The sequence below is a fragment of the Centroberyx gerrardi genome, chromosome 9, assembly GCF_048128805.1.
Source record: "Centroberyx gerrardi isolate f3 chromosome 9, fCenGer3.hap1.cur.20231027, whole genome shotgun sequence".
Lineage (NCBI taxonomy): Eukaryota > Metazoa > Chordata > Actinopteri > Beryciformes > Berycidae > Centroberyx > Centroberyx gerrardi.
The window spans coordinates 11,413,466-11,426,809 of record NC_136005.1 but is presented as its reverse complement, the minus strand read 5'-3'; the positions used below and the strand labels follow the sequence as shown (position 1 = coordinate 11,426,809).

The window sequence follows — 13,344 nt, the reverse complement described above, 5'->3', positions numbered from 1 at the left end:
TGTGTGTGAAAGGCATGACACTGCATTTGAAGTTATATAGCTGTAATGACATTTAATCCTGAACATCATTTATTGATGACCAGGTGCATCGTTTGGAGGTCCTATTATTTTTTAAAATACAAAAAAAAAAAAAATGTGGTGTCCTTTTCCTGTCGACGATGCCAATTGTACTGTACCTGGACTTTGGTGATGTCTCCAGGTGTCTTGACTCTGTGGGAGTAGGAGGAGTTGGCTCGCCGTGGTTTGACCCACTGAGGCTGATGGGTGTTGGGGTCTTCAGCATAAATCTCCTGCAGGATCTCCCATGTCAGGTCATACACAGCCTTGGGAAAAATAAAAAGAAATGGCATAGGGATTGGTCTACGCTGACAAAATTAGGGGGGCTAAGTGCATTCGTCTTCCTGTTTTTCTTCAAACTTACCTACCGTGGCTTTAAAATAAACATGAATTTAAGTTTCTTCTAGGATATCTGTAAGGTTTTCTTTGCCGATGTACTGCATCTTGAGTTGTCTTCCTTACCTGTCTGTAGCTGCGGATGCAGAGGGCCTCCTGGTCCTGGCTGTTGGCTTCTCTACCCAGATACTCCTGTGAAGGCTTGGGGATGGGCAGTCCTGCAAGGGTCAGCGTGCCCTCCTTTCCCAGATTACAGCTCTCCCAGATCTCCTGGGTGGCAGCATGGACGAGCTTCTCTACCTCTGTGGCTGCGTGGGGCACCACCATGGCAGGCTGCTCAGGTAGTTTAGGAGGCAGGGGGAGAGGAAGCTCGGGCCTGGGTGGGGTCTTGACCTGCTGTTCCCCACCTGGTGCAACCAGACCACCCAGGGCTGCTGCCGATGAGCCAGACCTCCCTCCTCCTCCTCCCAGCTGTGCCTCTTCTTCCTCCTCTCTCTGTTTCTGTTTGAGTCTCTGCTGTTCCCTACGGGAGCTGAGGCCAAAGTCCTCATCAAACCAGTCCTGTTCGTCACCCAGCTCGTCCAACAGCTCACGGCTCAATTCCAGCTCTGCTAGACGCTTGGCAAGCTCCTCTTGACCGCTGGGCCCCAACACTGGACTCTCCTGTTGTGACAAAAATACAGAAAAAGGTCAATTTCATGCTTAATTAAAAGTTTAGATTAGGACCATCCATAAAATTATTGCACCAGAATAGAACAAGTCCCTATAATGGCTTTATATTATAAATAAAGGATATTACGCTTTTGATCTACTCAAAAGATTGTTTCTTTCTAATGCTTGACACCCAACAACAGGACGTCCGCAAAGAGCACAAAATTCAATAGTCTGTAAACATAAAAAGAATTGCTGCTTGGACTTTGGCTGAACAGACACATACCGAATACTGTGGCTTTCCAGGTCAAATCGATGAACAGCTATTTGTCAATAGTTTTTGATAATGTGATTGCTGGTGTTTTCCCTCCACCTCACCATCATCTTGTAAAAGTTTTCGTTGAGTGATATTATCAAACACAATTCTATTCATATTTATTTGGTATTATATGAAGACATATTCTTTTTTACATGTTGGAGTTTCGAACTTCCATTAACATGTTACTAGAGAAGTGAAAACATGGACTCACCGGTCGGTTGCACAACTCTGGAGAGGACAACTCCTCCTTTTCAGCTTCCAGGAAGAAGGGCAGACCATCCTTCTGTTCCACTGAAGAGACCCACTCCCCCGCCTCGACAGTTTCACTAAACAAGTCTCCATTCAGCTGGTTGGTAGCTGCCATCTTCTGCTCTTTGGCCTTTTTAATCTGAGTGAACTGCTTTACAGCATCTTTCACAAAGCTGTTGAGGAGCTCGTCGGCGAAGGCGCCCAGTGAATCTCTGTCCTTGTCGGCACTCTTCACATCCCTGATATCTGTGGAGAGATCAGCCGGAGTGACATACTTCTGGTGGGAGTCTATGTCTTTCTTCTCAATGAGGGTAGTAATCTCCTTCAAACTCTGCATCCCCAGGTCTATCTTGTCCATGTCAGAGATGAGGAGAGTGGTCGGTCCATCTTCAAACTCCAAGATGATGTCCCTATTCTTGCCATTAGGAATTGGATGCTCGGATTCTCTGTGATTAAGTGAGCTGAGGTGGGACTTTGCCTTCAGAGAGGTCTGGTTCTCCTGGTGTTGATCTGGATGATCAGCCTCATCAGCAAGGTCTTTATCTCTGAACTCGTAATCCTTATGAGACGTTTGTTTTTGGGATTTGTTCTCATCAGGTTCACGTTTATTCCCATCTTTATCTGACAAGTCGTCAAAGAACGAGTCCTCATCCTCTGTGGTGTCTGTGTAGATCTCAAACTTCTCTGGCAGGCGTGTGATCTTGTCTGGCGGAGCAAAGATACCATGGCACTCTTCACACTCAAAGTATACCACCCCGTCATAGGTACCATTGTTGCTCCCTTCAGACTTATCCAACTCCACACCAGCCCAGAACCCATTGGCAAACCTGGTTGGACCTTTGAACCTCAGGGTGCCAGGCTGAACATTGCTGACGAGAACCCGGTCTCCAATGTTAAAGCTGGGCATCTCATCTATAACTGGAGATGGAGGAGTCTGAGAGGGAGAGATGGTCGGTGAGTGGCTGGAGTTGACGATGTTGTTCTTGATGTCATCTTTGGAGTCTCTGGTCTGGCTATGGAGGTCTAGCAGTCTTCCAGAGTGGTGGCTCTCACCATTAGCTCCAGAATGTTGACTCAGCTCTTCAGCAATATCCTCCTCCACCTCATCCTCATCTTGGCTGTCGTAGAGTGGGGACCTGCTATGGGACCCCTTTCTTGAACCCTTGATCTCTGTAGGGAAAGGTGAGGCTAGAGAAGCAGGCTTGGAGCTGTGGTGGTTCTCCCTGGGTGATGACTCCACTGATGACTCAAAGTCATCATGGTAGCCATCTGCTGAGGGAGGAGAGGCCTCTGCATCCTTTACTGGTGCCTCCTTCTTTGAAGAGAAGGCAATTGACTCAGGGGTGCAAGAACGGTCATTTGAGGAGCTGTAATTTGGGTGCTCTGTGATTTTGGGCTCCATAGCAGCCAAATGTGACTTGCTTGAATCAGAAACTGAAGATTTGATGACTTTTTCTGCCTCAGATGATTGCTTTATCTTAATTTGCTTATCTTCTTCCAGGCTAACAGATGGAGAATATCTGTGTTCTTCACTCACAGAGGAGGAAACATGTTTAGATAGCGACAGCTTCTGCTGGGAGCTGAGTCTTTCTTCCTCTTCTAGTTTGAGAAGAGATTCAGAATGTTGATCCTCAGACTTGTAGCTCACCTCCAGCTCCTCCTGAATGTCCAACCTATGATTAGACACAATGTTCTCATCCGCAGACTCAATGACCTGTGACTGGGCTTCCTTGAAGGCAGGCCTGGAAAGACCCTCCGGGGATAGCAGGCCCCTCAGGCCTGAGCTAGGACGCTCTGGGCTGCCATATACAGGGGTTGGGGTGACTGTTGGCGGGTCCTCATCGGACACCTCTTCAGGCACTGAGGTGGATCTACTACGACCAGGTGGAGTAAGGTCATCTGCAAACACACAATAGGAGAACATCTAGTGTCAGAGCACATGGTGAAACAAATACTGTATATATGAAAAGAACTGAAAGAATATTAAGACTAAGAATATTAGTTGTGATGAGTATAAATCAAACACCCACCGTGGCCCAATGGAGAATCAACGCAGGTCCTCTCTGAGTCTGACACAATCTTAAAGGTTTTGCTGGTTTCAGACCTGAGGAGGAAGGAATTTTTTAATTTAACACCCTAAATCTCCCCTCCTTCATATTATAGTACATCACAGGCAAGCACCAGAGTGTTACATTGGCAATTGTTTATGGTACCTGTGTGGAGGAGGTGGTTTAATACTGGAGGCGGGATCTTGGATCTGGGATTGAGCATCAGGTGTTGAGTCTGGCTCCTTGTTCAGCTCTGCTTTAGTCTTCTGGATGAAGTCATTATAGGACTGGAAGAAGAAAATAAAAAAAAAAAGTTCTGAACATACTTTAGATATGCCTAAATTTGTTTATACACAGAAAAATGCACACACCTACCCTCGTTCACAAATGTACACATACAGGCTCCGCAATGTGCATGTGGTTTGAAAACACCCAAACAAACCAAGACCAAACAACCATCTGGCAACCCACACACGCACACACACACATTTACCTCCAGCTGCTTCAGTAGGTTGGCCTCCTGTGCCTTCAGGCGCTCCTTGTGCCTCTTCTTCTGCTCTTTCTTCAGCTGGTAGGCCATAAACTTGCGTTTCCTGAGTTCTTCCTTCAGGGCCCTGATACGGCTCTCTATGTCGCTCTGGTCTGACATGGGTTCTGAAAGCAAATTTAGATGGTAAATCACAGTTAGAATGCTAAACCAGTGCCAGAACTCTGTGATTAGCAAAGAGTAATCCAACTTAGTGCCCACTCAAACTCAGATCTAATTCTTTGGAGATTAGTGTATATTTTGTTTACAAAGAATGTATAAAGTCCATTTTTATGCATGTTGCTTTGGCTTGTACACAATAAACAAAAAATGTCTGAGTATTATAAAGCTTAGCATTACACACTGAAGTGATAAAAAAGATTGGAATGCACAAGTGTGCCCTATGTAAAGGTTGAAACATTGGCCTAAAAAAGAATAAAACACAGATACAATACTGGACCTATACAACTGCCTCTGCTTGTGCTGTAACTGAGTGCAATGGAAAGTGTTCTCTCCTCCTACCACACAGCTAAGCAGGTTAGGTATCAGGGAAGTGCTCGCATAATGCATTCCTGGCAGCATCACATTATGCCTGACTACACAGTGCCAGCAATATAGCTGCATTATGTCCACTCTCTCTGCTTTCCCCCTCCTATCTCCTCTGAGGCATTATGAAGAACTATTACCTACCTCCATTTAAAAAGCTAGATATTCAGTGTGTATGTGTGTGTGTGTGTGTTGGGGCGACTCACCAGTCTGTGTGACCATGGCGGTGTCAGAGGGCTGGATGCAGGGCTGGGTCTGCGTCTGGCTGGGGGTCCAGGAGGCGGAGCGGAGCTGCATCATGGTTTTGCTGCTGCTGCCATCTGACTGAGACGCAGCAGTGCTGAAGCTGCCTTTGGCTGGAGGAGACTGGAGAGACCAAACAGGAGGAAGAGAGAGAGAGAGGAGGGTTAGTTCAGGATATGATAAACACTGCCGGATGGACTGAACATAGAGGAATGCTCAGATTAATATTTTACATGTGCGGTAAAACTAACAGATGTCCACCCCTTTGCTTGTCCCAAACAGAATATAAAGCAAAGCATCTAACACCAGTGCAACAACAACAAACAATTAGCAAGTGCCGTCTACTGTTGACATTCCAATCCACAAAGTCTTGTCTATTTTCATAGCTCATTGACATGGAGGCTATAAATTCCCCCAAAAGCATCTAAACAGAAATCTCTGGGGTGAGGCTGGGTGACTGTTTCAGGACAGAAATCTCACTCTCCACATTAGACCAGTGAGGTCAATTTATAGATATACAGGCTCGATTTTGACATCGAGCAACTTAGTCTTCAGCTCTTACCAAGGAGGTAATCGGGAACACAAAATTAGGAATAAAGAAGAATAATCTTCTTGCATTAGAAATGAAGGGGAGTTGTTCAGTCAAAAAACTGAAATCCTGAAAGAATAGACATGTCAGGTTTATGCTTACTCGCTTGCTAGGTGACAGGGAAGCTGAGGTGAAGTCCTGGGTGTAGTTGGCTGGGCTGCTCTGGACGGAGGCCAAGGGTGTTTCAGGGACTGAGCCAGGTGGTGCTGATGACGGGCTGACTGGGGGCTGGGACCCTGACCCCTCTGTGTGTATACTGGACTCAGGCGTCACTGAGGAGTAGTCGCCCTCGCTCGCACACTCTGAGGACACGTAAACAGATAAACATGAAGTAATGTTTATTGACCAGGAAGAATGTTGATACATGCCTGCCAACTTTCTCCCCAAACCATGAGATTTGCCCTGCATTCCATTTTAACACACCATTTCTCTGACTTTAAAACATGACAACTGTATCTCAGTGAGCCATTCATTCAGGAATGAAAAGATCCTGTGCTTCACCTTTCTCGCTGTCAGTCCTGTGCTCTAGGCTTCGGTGGTGACTGGAGCTGGGGCTGATGTCAGAGATCTCTCTTTCCTGACTCTCTGAGGCGTCACGGTCCTTGACCCGAGGCGCCTGCTGGTCCCAGACAGCCAGGGCCTCCTTCTCCATCCTACGGACCTCGGCCTCCTCCTGGTCCAGTCGCTGTTTCCACTCCAGCAGCTCCTCTGCATGGCGACGCCTCTGCATCAGCTGCTGCTCCCGCTTAGTCAGGAACCTGCAGAGGGGGAATGTAAGAATGAAGGGAGAGAGGAGTGGATAGAGAGAGGGTAATGGATGGATGAAGAGATAGGTAGATGAGGAAAGAAGAGTGGAGAGAGAAGAATGTGGGAAAATGAGAGGGAGGGAAACAAGGGGGAGATGAAAAGGAGGGATCAAAGATGTTGTAAGGAGAGAAGTCAAGAGAGGGCAGATGAGGAAAGAGACATGAAGAAGATGGGTGGTTGTGAAGGACAGGGAAAGACAGCAGCAACCAGGGAGGAGAAGAGAAACAGAAGAACAAAGACAACCAGCATTAGGAATGGTTAAGTGATTGTGACTTTGCAGAAGCAAGCAGACCCAATCCACCTGCACAACCCATTTTCACTGCAAACTCAACCTCAAACCTCTGTCCAATACATACACACAAGCGCGCACACACATACGCCGAAACCATGCTTTCCTTATTTCTTTCATAAGAATAATCATCCCAATGCAAAAGTGTACAAGTACCCGTCAACATTTTTAAAAAGCAGAAGGTGATATGTCACACAGGAGAAAAGAACAGCTAGGAAATAATAGTCAAGATGTCCAGGTCAGAATCATGCATCAGGTTGAAACCAAGGGCTTTGGTTGGGCGCAGTCACACACAATGCAAACATATAGTAACAGTTAAATCCAGAACCACCTAGGTTGGGGAAAAAAAATCTGCACCCCAAGCATAGACAGTTATGTCTCTATGGGTGTCTCTTTAGTATGAACTCTTCCAGTTACAGTACTCTCCTGACCAAAAAGGACAAATGAGGAGAAGAAACCTTATCCACAGCAATAAAGCTTATATTTTGAGAATCCAGGTACTTCTAACTACTTACTTTGTGTGCTACTACATACGTATCTTAACAGGTGCTTATCAAAATAAAGTGCAGTCAAGTATGGTAGGTGGCTGTTGTGTAATGTGGTCTTCCACAGCTTTGGATGCCATTACAGTACAGTGTTATTTAGCCTTGATCTAATTTAGAGGCCTTTCTCTTGACCTAATGCATACTGATGACAGGCCAGATACTGAAGGACCAGGCTGGGGGGTTCTTTAAGTGTCCTTCCAAATTCTATTAGAGCCATTGGCCATCTGTACTTATTATCCAATCCTAGGCAACAGTTACCTAATAAGGAGGGCTAGTTAAGATTTACTGGGCTCATTAAAGAGATAGACCACTCTGTCTCTGTTCCGGTCTCTGCTAAAGAGACTAAGTCTTTTACTTCCAGGTTAGAGTGTGGTGTAATCTCTAAACATTTTATCTCAATGACTGGGCTGGAACTGACCAGCCAACAGCCACAATATGAAAGAAATTGAAGAGAGATGAGCTGCAACTCATTCATTAATTCTAAATGGTGAGAGAGAAAGGGAAGAAAGAGTCAAAAAGTAAACACCACATAGAAACTGGTGAAATCCCAGCATTCAGATTGAGATTCCTCTCCAATAAGGAAGACTCCCACTAAAATGAACATGACCTTTGACCTTTACAAAACCAAATGATCTCACCCCCAACTTTTTCAATGTGATCATTGTTGAAATTATACAAAGAGACTTTGTTTGGTTGTTTGGAATCCCTTCACAGTGTACTTTCATGCAAACAATGGTGACATTGCATGCAGTGCCTGACTGAAAAAACAAAGATTGCAAATTAACATAATAAAAAATGTATCTATATTTAAATGAAGTTATCAGAGGGTCAGCTCATTTCAGCATGGCAGCTTTCCTTGGGTGCTTTTCAAACTTTCACTCAAACCCACCCCCCAAATCCTGGAAAGAAAGTAAAACCTCTCAAGACCACACAAAAACCCAAACAAACCAACCTACACATCCAACCACTCATCATCCACCCTCCCACCCCCCAGGTCCCAGTGGCAGTGGCTGAACACAAGCATGCTCCATGGGGTGGGAGGTGAGGCAGGGCAGGGCGAGGGGGGGTGCGGGGAAGAGGTAGAGAGCACTGTACAGTACCTGACCAACTGGTTGTAGATAAAGAGCTGGAATTTGGGGTGGAGGTTGGGGAGACAGACACTGAGGGAGGCCCAGTGGTGGGCCGTGAACACAGAGAAGAAGTAGTGGACAGGAGAACAGTGTCTACAACACACACAAACACGCAGCAGACAGAGAGAACGTCGTAAGAGTCGCACACACAAACGTGGAAACACACACGCACACACACAGTGGAAAATAATAAAAACCAAAGAACAACATTGAAAACACACAGAGGACAGATAGAACAGAAGACAAGCAGAGAGAAAGGGAGAGAGAAGAAAGATATGAGCAAATGTGGTTTTATTGCACAGAAGGTGTCAGTCTGTCAGGTTTCTGTTAAAATACGGCTGTTACTCTCTTGTGAAGCTAACCTACAATAGAATAGATATCCAAGTGTGTGTCTGTATGTGTGTGTGTCTCGGAGGGTGGAGTTGGGGGTTAGTCGTGATCCATGTCAATTCCGCATATGAAGGGGGTTGAATGGGTGGTTTGTCTGTCACCCTGATCCTTAATCAAATGCTCAAAATGGAAGAATTTCAACAGATTAAAAACACTAAAAAGTTGCAAAACCTGGCTGCTCATTTTGTTTATGTTCCATTATAGTATTAGGTAAATAAAAAGCATATGCTACATACAATCGCCTTACCTATGATCAACAATAGGACATTGATAAAACAGAATGACAGAGGGAAGGGGAGGGACAGTTAAGCCAAAAGATAGATCATTACGGACCAAGGCAAGCAAGCAAGCAAATAAATGCATGACTATAGACAAATGTGTTTAATGTTAGACCCTCGTCCACTTAAGTGCATAAATTAATTTTGTGAGGGTCTGAAATTCCACACTCTAAATTTAAATTGTGGTGATTTTAAGACTATGCAGATAAATTCAGAATCTACTGAAACTAATGGGCATGCTTCAGCCAATCAAAACTGAGTATTAACCCAGGCAAAGCTAGACCTAATAATTACTATACTGTTGAGAAGACTGCCAAGTCATAAATCCTAAACCCCAGAACAATTAACCCCTTGTTGACAAAGTCAAATAAGTCATAGTGAGAATGAAACTGTGCAGCTAGCCAGTCATAAACATGACAATCACCTGACCAAGCTATTAGCTGAGACTAGAACCTTGGACTTTTTCAGTCAGCACCTACTGGACCTCCAAGTTACATGTAGACACTGGACAATACTAGAGGAAGTGGAGATGAAATGCACAATGTTTTAGGATTTTGAAAACTCATCAATTCAATCTATACTTGTTCTAATCTGGAAAAGGTCATTAGTATTAGTATATACGATTACTTCAGACAGTTTAATACAGTCTGATATTCTTACTGCCCCACATTAATTTACAATCGCAAGACGGTTATCTCCTAGTAAAGCTCCTCCTAGAAAGTATAGTTTATAGGGTGTACAGAGCTGAAGTTGGAGGGAGGTGGCAGTCAGTTAGTGTGGATGCTTGTCTAGTATAGAGGAAGAACAACATGGAGCATGCTTATCTTCACATCCACACCACAGCATTTAGACACAAAGAGGAAGATGGGATGTGCCGTTCTCTTCAGTCAGATGAGGTAGCTGGTTGAGGTAGCTCAGCTAACACATTGTCAATTAAATAGGAACAGATGCATTATGGTGCAGTTCAGTGGACCAAAAACTGGATCATCAGTGAGACAATTATACTCAGATTTTGGCACCTGCAAGACTGTTAAAATACATCTGAACTAAGATTTTTTTAATGAATTCCTATGGTGCTGCCTGGGAATATTTTCATGAAATTCCTTTAAAAGCAGAAGCAAATCCCATGGGGCAGGGCAGCAGGACACCTGCAGTAAGCTCTGTTAAAAAGACATGAAGAATCTCAACAGTCATTCTTATACTGCTCTAACATTACATCTTAAAAACACAATAGTGGAGAAAATCCAACATTCCTCCCCTTGGAATATCTCCTCTAGTGCATTTTGAAAATGTCACTGGCTAAGGAAGCGTGACTTTTGAGATTCCACTGGGAAAACTGTCAATAAGCAGACAAAAGGAACACAGTTACTGTCTGAAAATCGAGACAAAGGTGAAAAGGTCTTTACTTCTCATCCATGTGGGAGCGCATCTTCTTGAGCTTCTGCATGATGCTGCTGGTCTCACTCCCAGAGATGGAGAGAGGGGGAGAGGGGCTGCGGACATACCCATCTGCAAGCCTCATGTTGGGGGAGGCTGCTTCAGACACCGGCGTTTCTGACATGGGAGTCTCCTGAAGGACGGATAAATGGATACAAACAGACAGACCATTAATGAGGAGATCCATTATACAAAGCTTTAAGATGATGTGTGGCAGCATGCCCTGTAATTATGTGTATCAAACTGAAAGCTCCTTTATCGATTCCATTAAGATTCCACTCTTTTTGAACAATCAATAGTGCACTGAAATTGATAACTGAAAGTTGATTAGGTGACTGTTGCAGTACTAACAGGTGGTGCTTCCCCTCCAGCACACTTGAGACGCTCCTTGAGTCTGAGCGTAGAGCTTCTCATCCTCTCAATCTCCTCCTGCTGCTTCAGCAACAGCTGCCTCTCCTTCCTCGCTGCCTTGTTGGCCTCCTGAAGCCGCTTGATCTCAGCCTGGCGACACAGAGGGGGAGAAAGACACCAATATCATCATTAGTGCGCAATGATGGGGTCACAAGTTCCATGAATCTAGTGATGGAACATAAACACTGCATCATGCCTCTATGACAAAGCAAAGCATCCCCCTAATACTGAAAGACTTCTTTAAACCCTTTTCCTCCTCCTTTATCTACATTCACTTTCATGACTGAGGTGGATTTGGCAGGTGAAAACAATAAGGGATAAGAGAGAGTCATCCTAAGATTTTATACACTCAAGTGTATGTGCCGCTACATATGTATCTCCTTACAGTTACCTATTATATTTTGTACCCTCGCGTTTTATTCAGGAGTGTAGTTGAGGCTACACACCTTTTCACTGGGAATAGTACTAATAATGTAATACTTTATTGATACCCACAGGGAAATTCTCTTTTCGCTTCCCACCTCCACAGGGAGGTCAGAGCGGTGTCAGCTCACAACACTCCTGCAGTTAGCAGGGATTCTGGGTCTCACACACTTCAGGAAGCTTCAGCTACGCTACCCTGTTGCCCATAAATGACTGAGTACACCCACCAATCAGTCAAATCTCTAATGCCTTATGGTTGGGGTCACACTATACCCACCTCCTCAACTGTCACTACATTACAGTTTCCCCCCCTAACTACCTGCTCCTGCTGTAGTTTCATCAGCAGGCCCCTCTGCTTCTTCCTGATCGGTGGCATCTTGTCATCCTCCCCCTTGTCTCTCAGCCTCCTCTTGTGGTGTTCCAGCCAGGCCAGCTCAGTCTTGGTCTTCTCCTTCAGGGCCTTCTGGCGGAGACGCAGCAGAGAGCTCTGGTGCTGCAGCCTCACCTCCTCGTCCTTCATGTACTGACGCACCATGTCCATGGTGAACTGGGAGAAGCTGTCCTGGCCACCAGAGAAGGCCATGCTCCCATCCTGAGGCTGCAGGAGAGGAAGGAGGGTGAAAAGGAAGGAGGTTTGGGGTGAGGGGATGATGAAAAATATCCGGGTCAAAGGTTATGTAACATTGCAGGGGGAGGGAAAACAGGTAGTAAAGTAAGGTGTACAGAAGTAATTACAGATGAGAGGAGAAATGGGGGAGAGAAGACAAATGCTCAGTGAGTAACATCCAGACACCAGAATCTTGTCAGACTACCAGGATATACGCAGTCAGCAAATACTGATGGAAAAATCGCACTGGCCAGTGGTTACACACTCCTCCCATTGGCAAACACTGACTCAGCCTGAGAGAGTCATTAGGGTGCAAGCATGTTTGCGTATGTGTGTGTGCATACACTGCCCTCTCACCTTAGAGCTGTTGTGTGCCACTGAGACCAATGTCCTGTTGTGATTGGCTGTCTCTTCCTCAGATTCCTCATGTGGGCGGGGCTTCTTCTCCAAAGTGCCACGGCGGTGTGCCTCAGATGGCAGCAGAGAGCGGAAGGAGCGCTCTTCTATCTCGTCCTCTGTCATGGACTCATCAAACTTCAAAGAGTACTCTGTCGCCACTGACGTACTGTCTGCTGAAGGAGCAGAAATAAGATGAGCTCAGAGTATGTTAAAAGCAGTTCCCACCTAGCTTGACTTCACAGATTTTGAAGGTGTAATGTGTGCGTCTGTGTGCATATGCCAGTGTTTCCCTCCATAACTTTTGGTGGTAATTTCTGCGTTGGTCATAAACCCACCCTGTTTTGGTTCTACTTTTGGCAGGACATGATGATTACATGTAATAGAAAAGTGAATATAAGAATATTTTGTTTTTCACATTTTCTCTCGTAGTGGTGGCGATATTTCTGTTGTGGTGGCCCCCCACTGCTGAATAAATATAGGGGAAATACTGATGTGTGGACATGGACATGCGCATGTGTGTTAAAATTGTCAACTCAGAGCTGTGCCTTCCATCCAGTACCTTTCTCATCCACTACAGAGGGGATGCTGTCACTGCGGAGGGAGTCGTTTGCTGCTGTTGGAGCATCTTCTTCTATGGAGCTGCTTGCTGCCTCTCTCTCTCTCCTCTCCTCTGCTGCCTCCTTTCTCCTCCACTCCCTCTGGTCTGAGGAGATATGCGGCGGGCTGAGGTGGCTGCTGCTGTCTCCTCCGCTGAAGAGAGGAAAAAAAAGGCTGATTTAGTAACTCCTTTTGGGGAAAAAAGGGACTATGTTTACTTCAAGCCTGTGAAATCAGCGCTACATGAGAGGCCCATTAGTACCTGAGGTTGGGTCTCCTGGAGGGCAGGGAGTCAGAGTGACTGAGGCTATCCAGGGGAGAGAGGGGTTCTTCTGGCCTGGCCCTTCTGCCTGACATCTCACTCCTGGAGCTATAATAGAGCACACAAAAGGGACTTACCATACACTTAGGGTATCAGCTCTAACAGTGACCATCATACTATGCTTTCTACTGTAGGTGGTAATATA

The 13,344-nt window shown here is 45.4% G+C and overlaps 1 protein-coding gene across 4 annotated transcripts in view; it reads right to left on the bottom strand.

Annotated features, from left to right (window-relative positions):
- cep350 (centrosomal protein 350) overlaps window positions 1–13,344 on the bottom strand; it is a 37,056-nt gene that overhangs the window by 2,680 nt on the left and 21,032 nt on the right. Inside the window, exons 21-36 of one of the 4 annotated variants that reach the window (XM_078285564.1) lie at window positions 13,140–13,247; window positions 12,840–13,030; window positions 12,239–12,453; window positions 11,594–11,872; window positions 10,792–10,941; window positions 10,410–10,573; window positions 8,306–8,428; window positions 6,066–6,322; window positions 5,667–5,866; window positions 4,939–5,098; window positions 4,154–4,314; window positions 3,826–3,947; window positions 3,643–3,716; window positions 1,575–3,511; window positions 520–1,056; window positions 177–323 (exon numbers count right to left, since the gene is read on the bottom strand). In XM_078285564.1, coding sequence (XP_078141690.1) covers window positions 177–323; window positions 520–1,056; window positions 1,575–3,511; window positions 3,643–3,716; window positions 3,826–3,947; window positions 4,154–4,314; window positions 4,939–5,098; window positions 5,667–5,866; window positions 6,066–6,322; window positions 8,306–8,428; window positions 10,410–10,573; window positions 10,792–10,941; window positions 11,594–11,872; window positions 12,239–12,453; window positions 12,840–13,030; window positions 13,140–13,247 — 4,825 coding nt within the window. The remainder of the gene's footprint in view (window positions 1–176; window positions 324–519; window positions 1,057–1,574; window positions 3,512–3,642; window positions 3,717–3,825; window positions 3,948–4,153; window positions 4,315–4,938; window positions 5,099–5,666; window positions 5,867–6,065; window positions 6,323–8,305; window positions 8,429–10,409; window positions 10,574–10,791; window positions 10,942–11,593; window positions 11,873–12,238; window positions 12,454–12,839; window positions 13,031–13,139; window positions 13,248–13,344) is intronic. The other 3 variants (XM_078285565.1, XM_078285566.1, XM_078285567.1) reach the window with 3 other exon arrangements.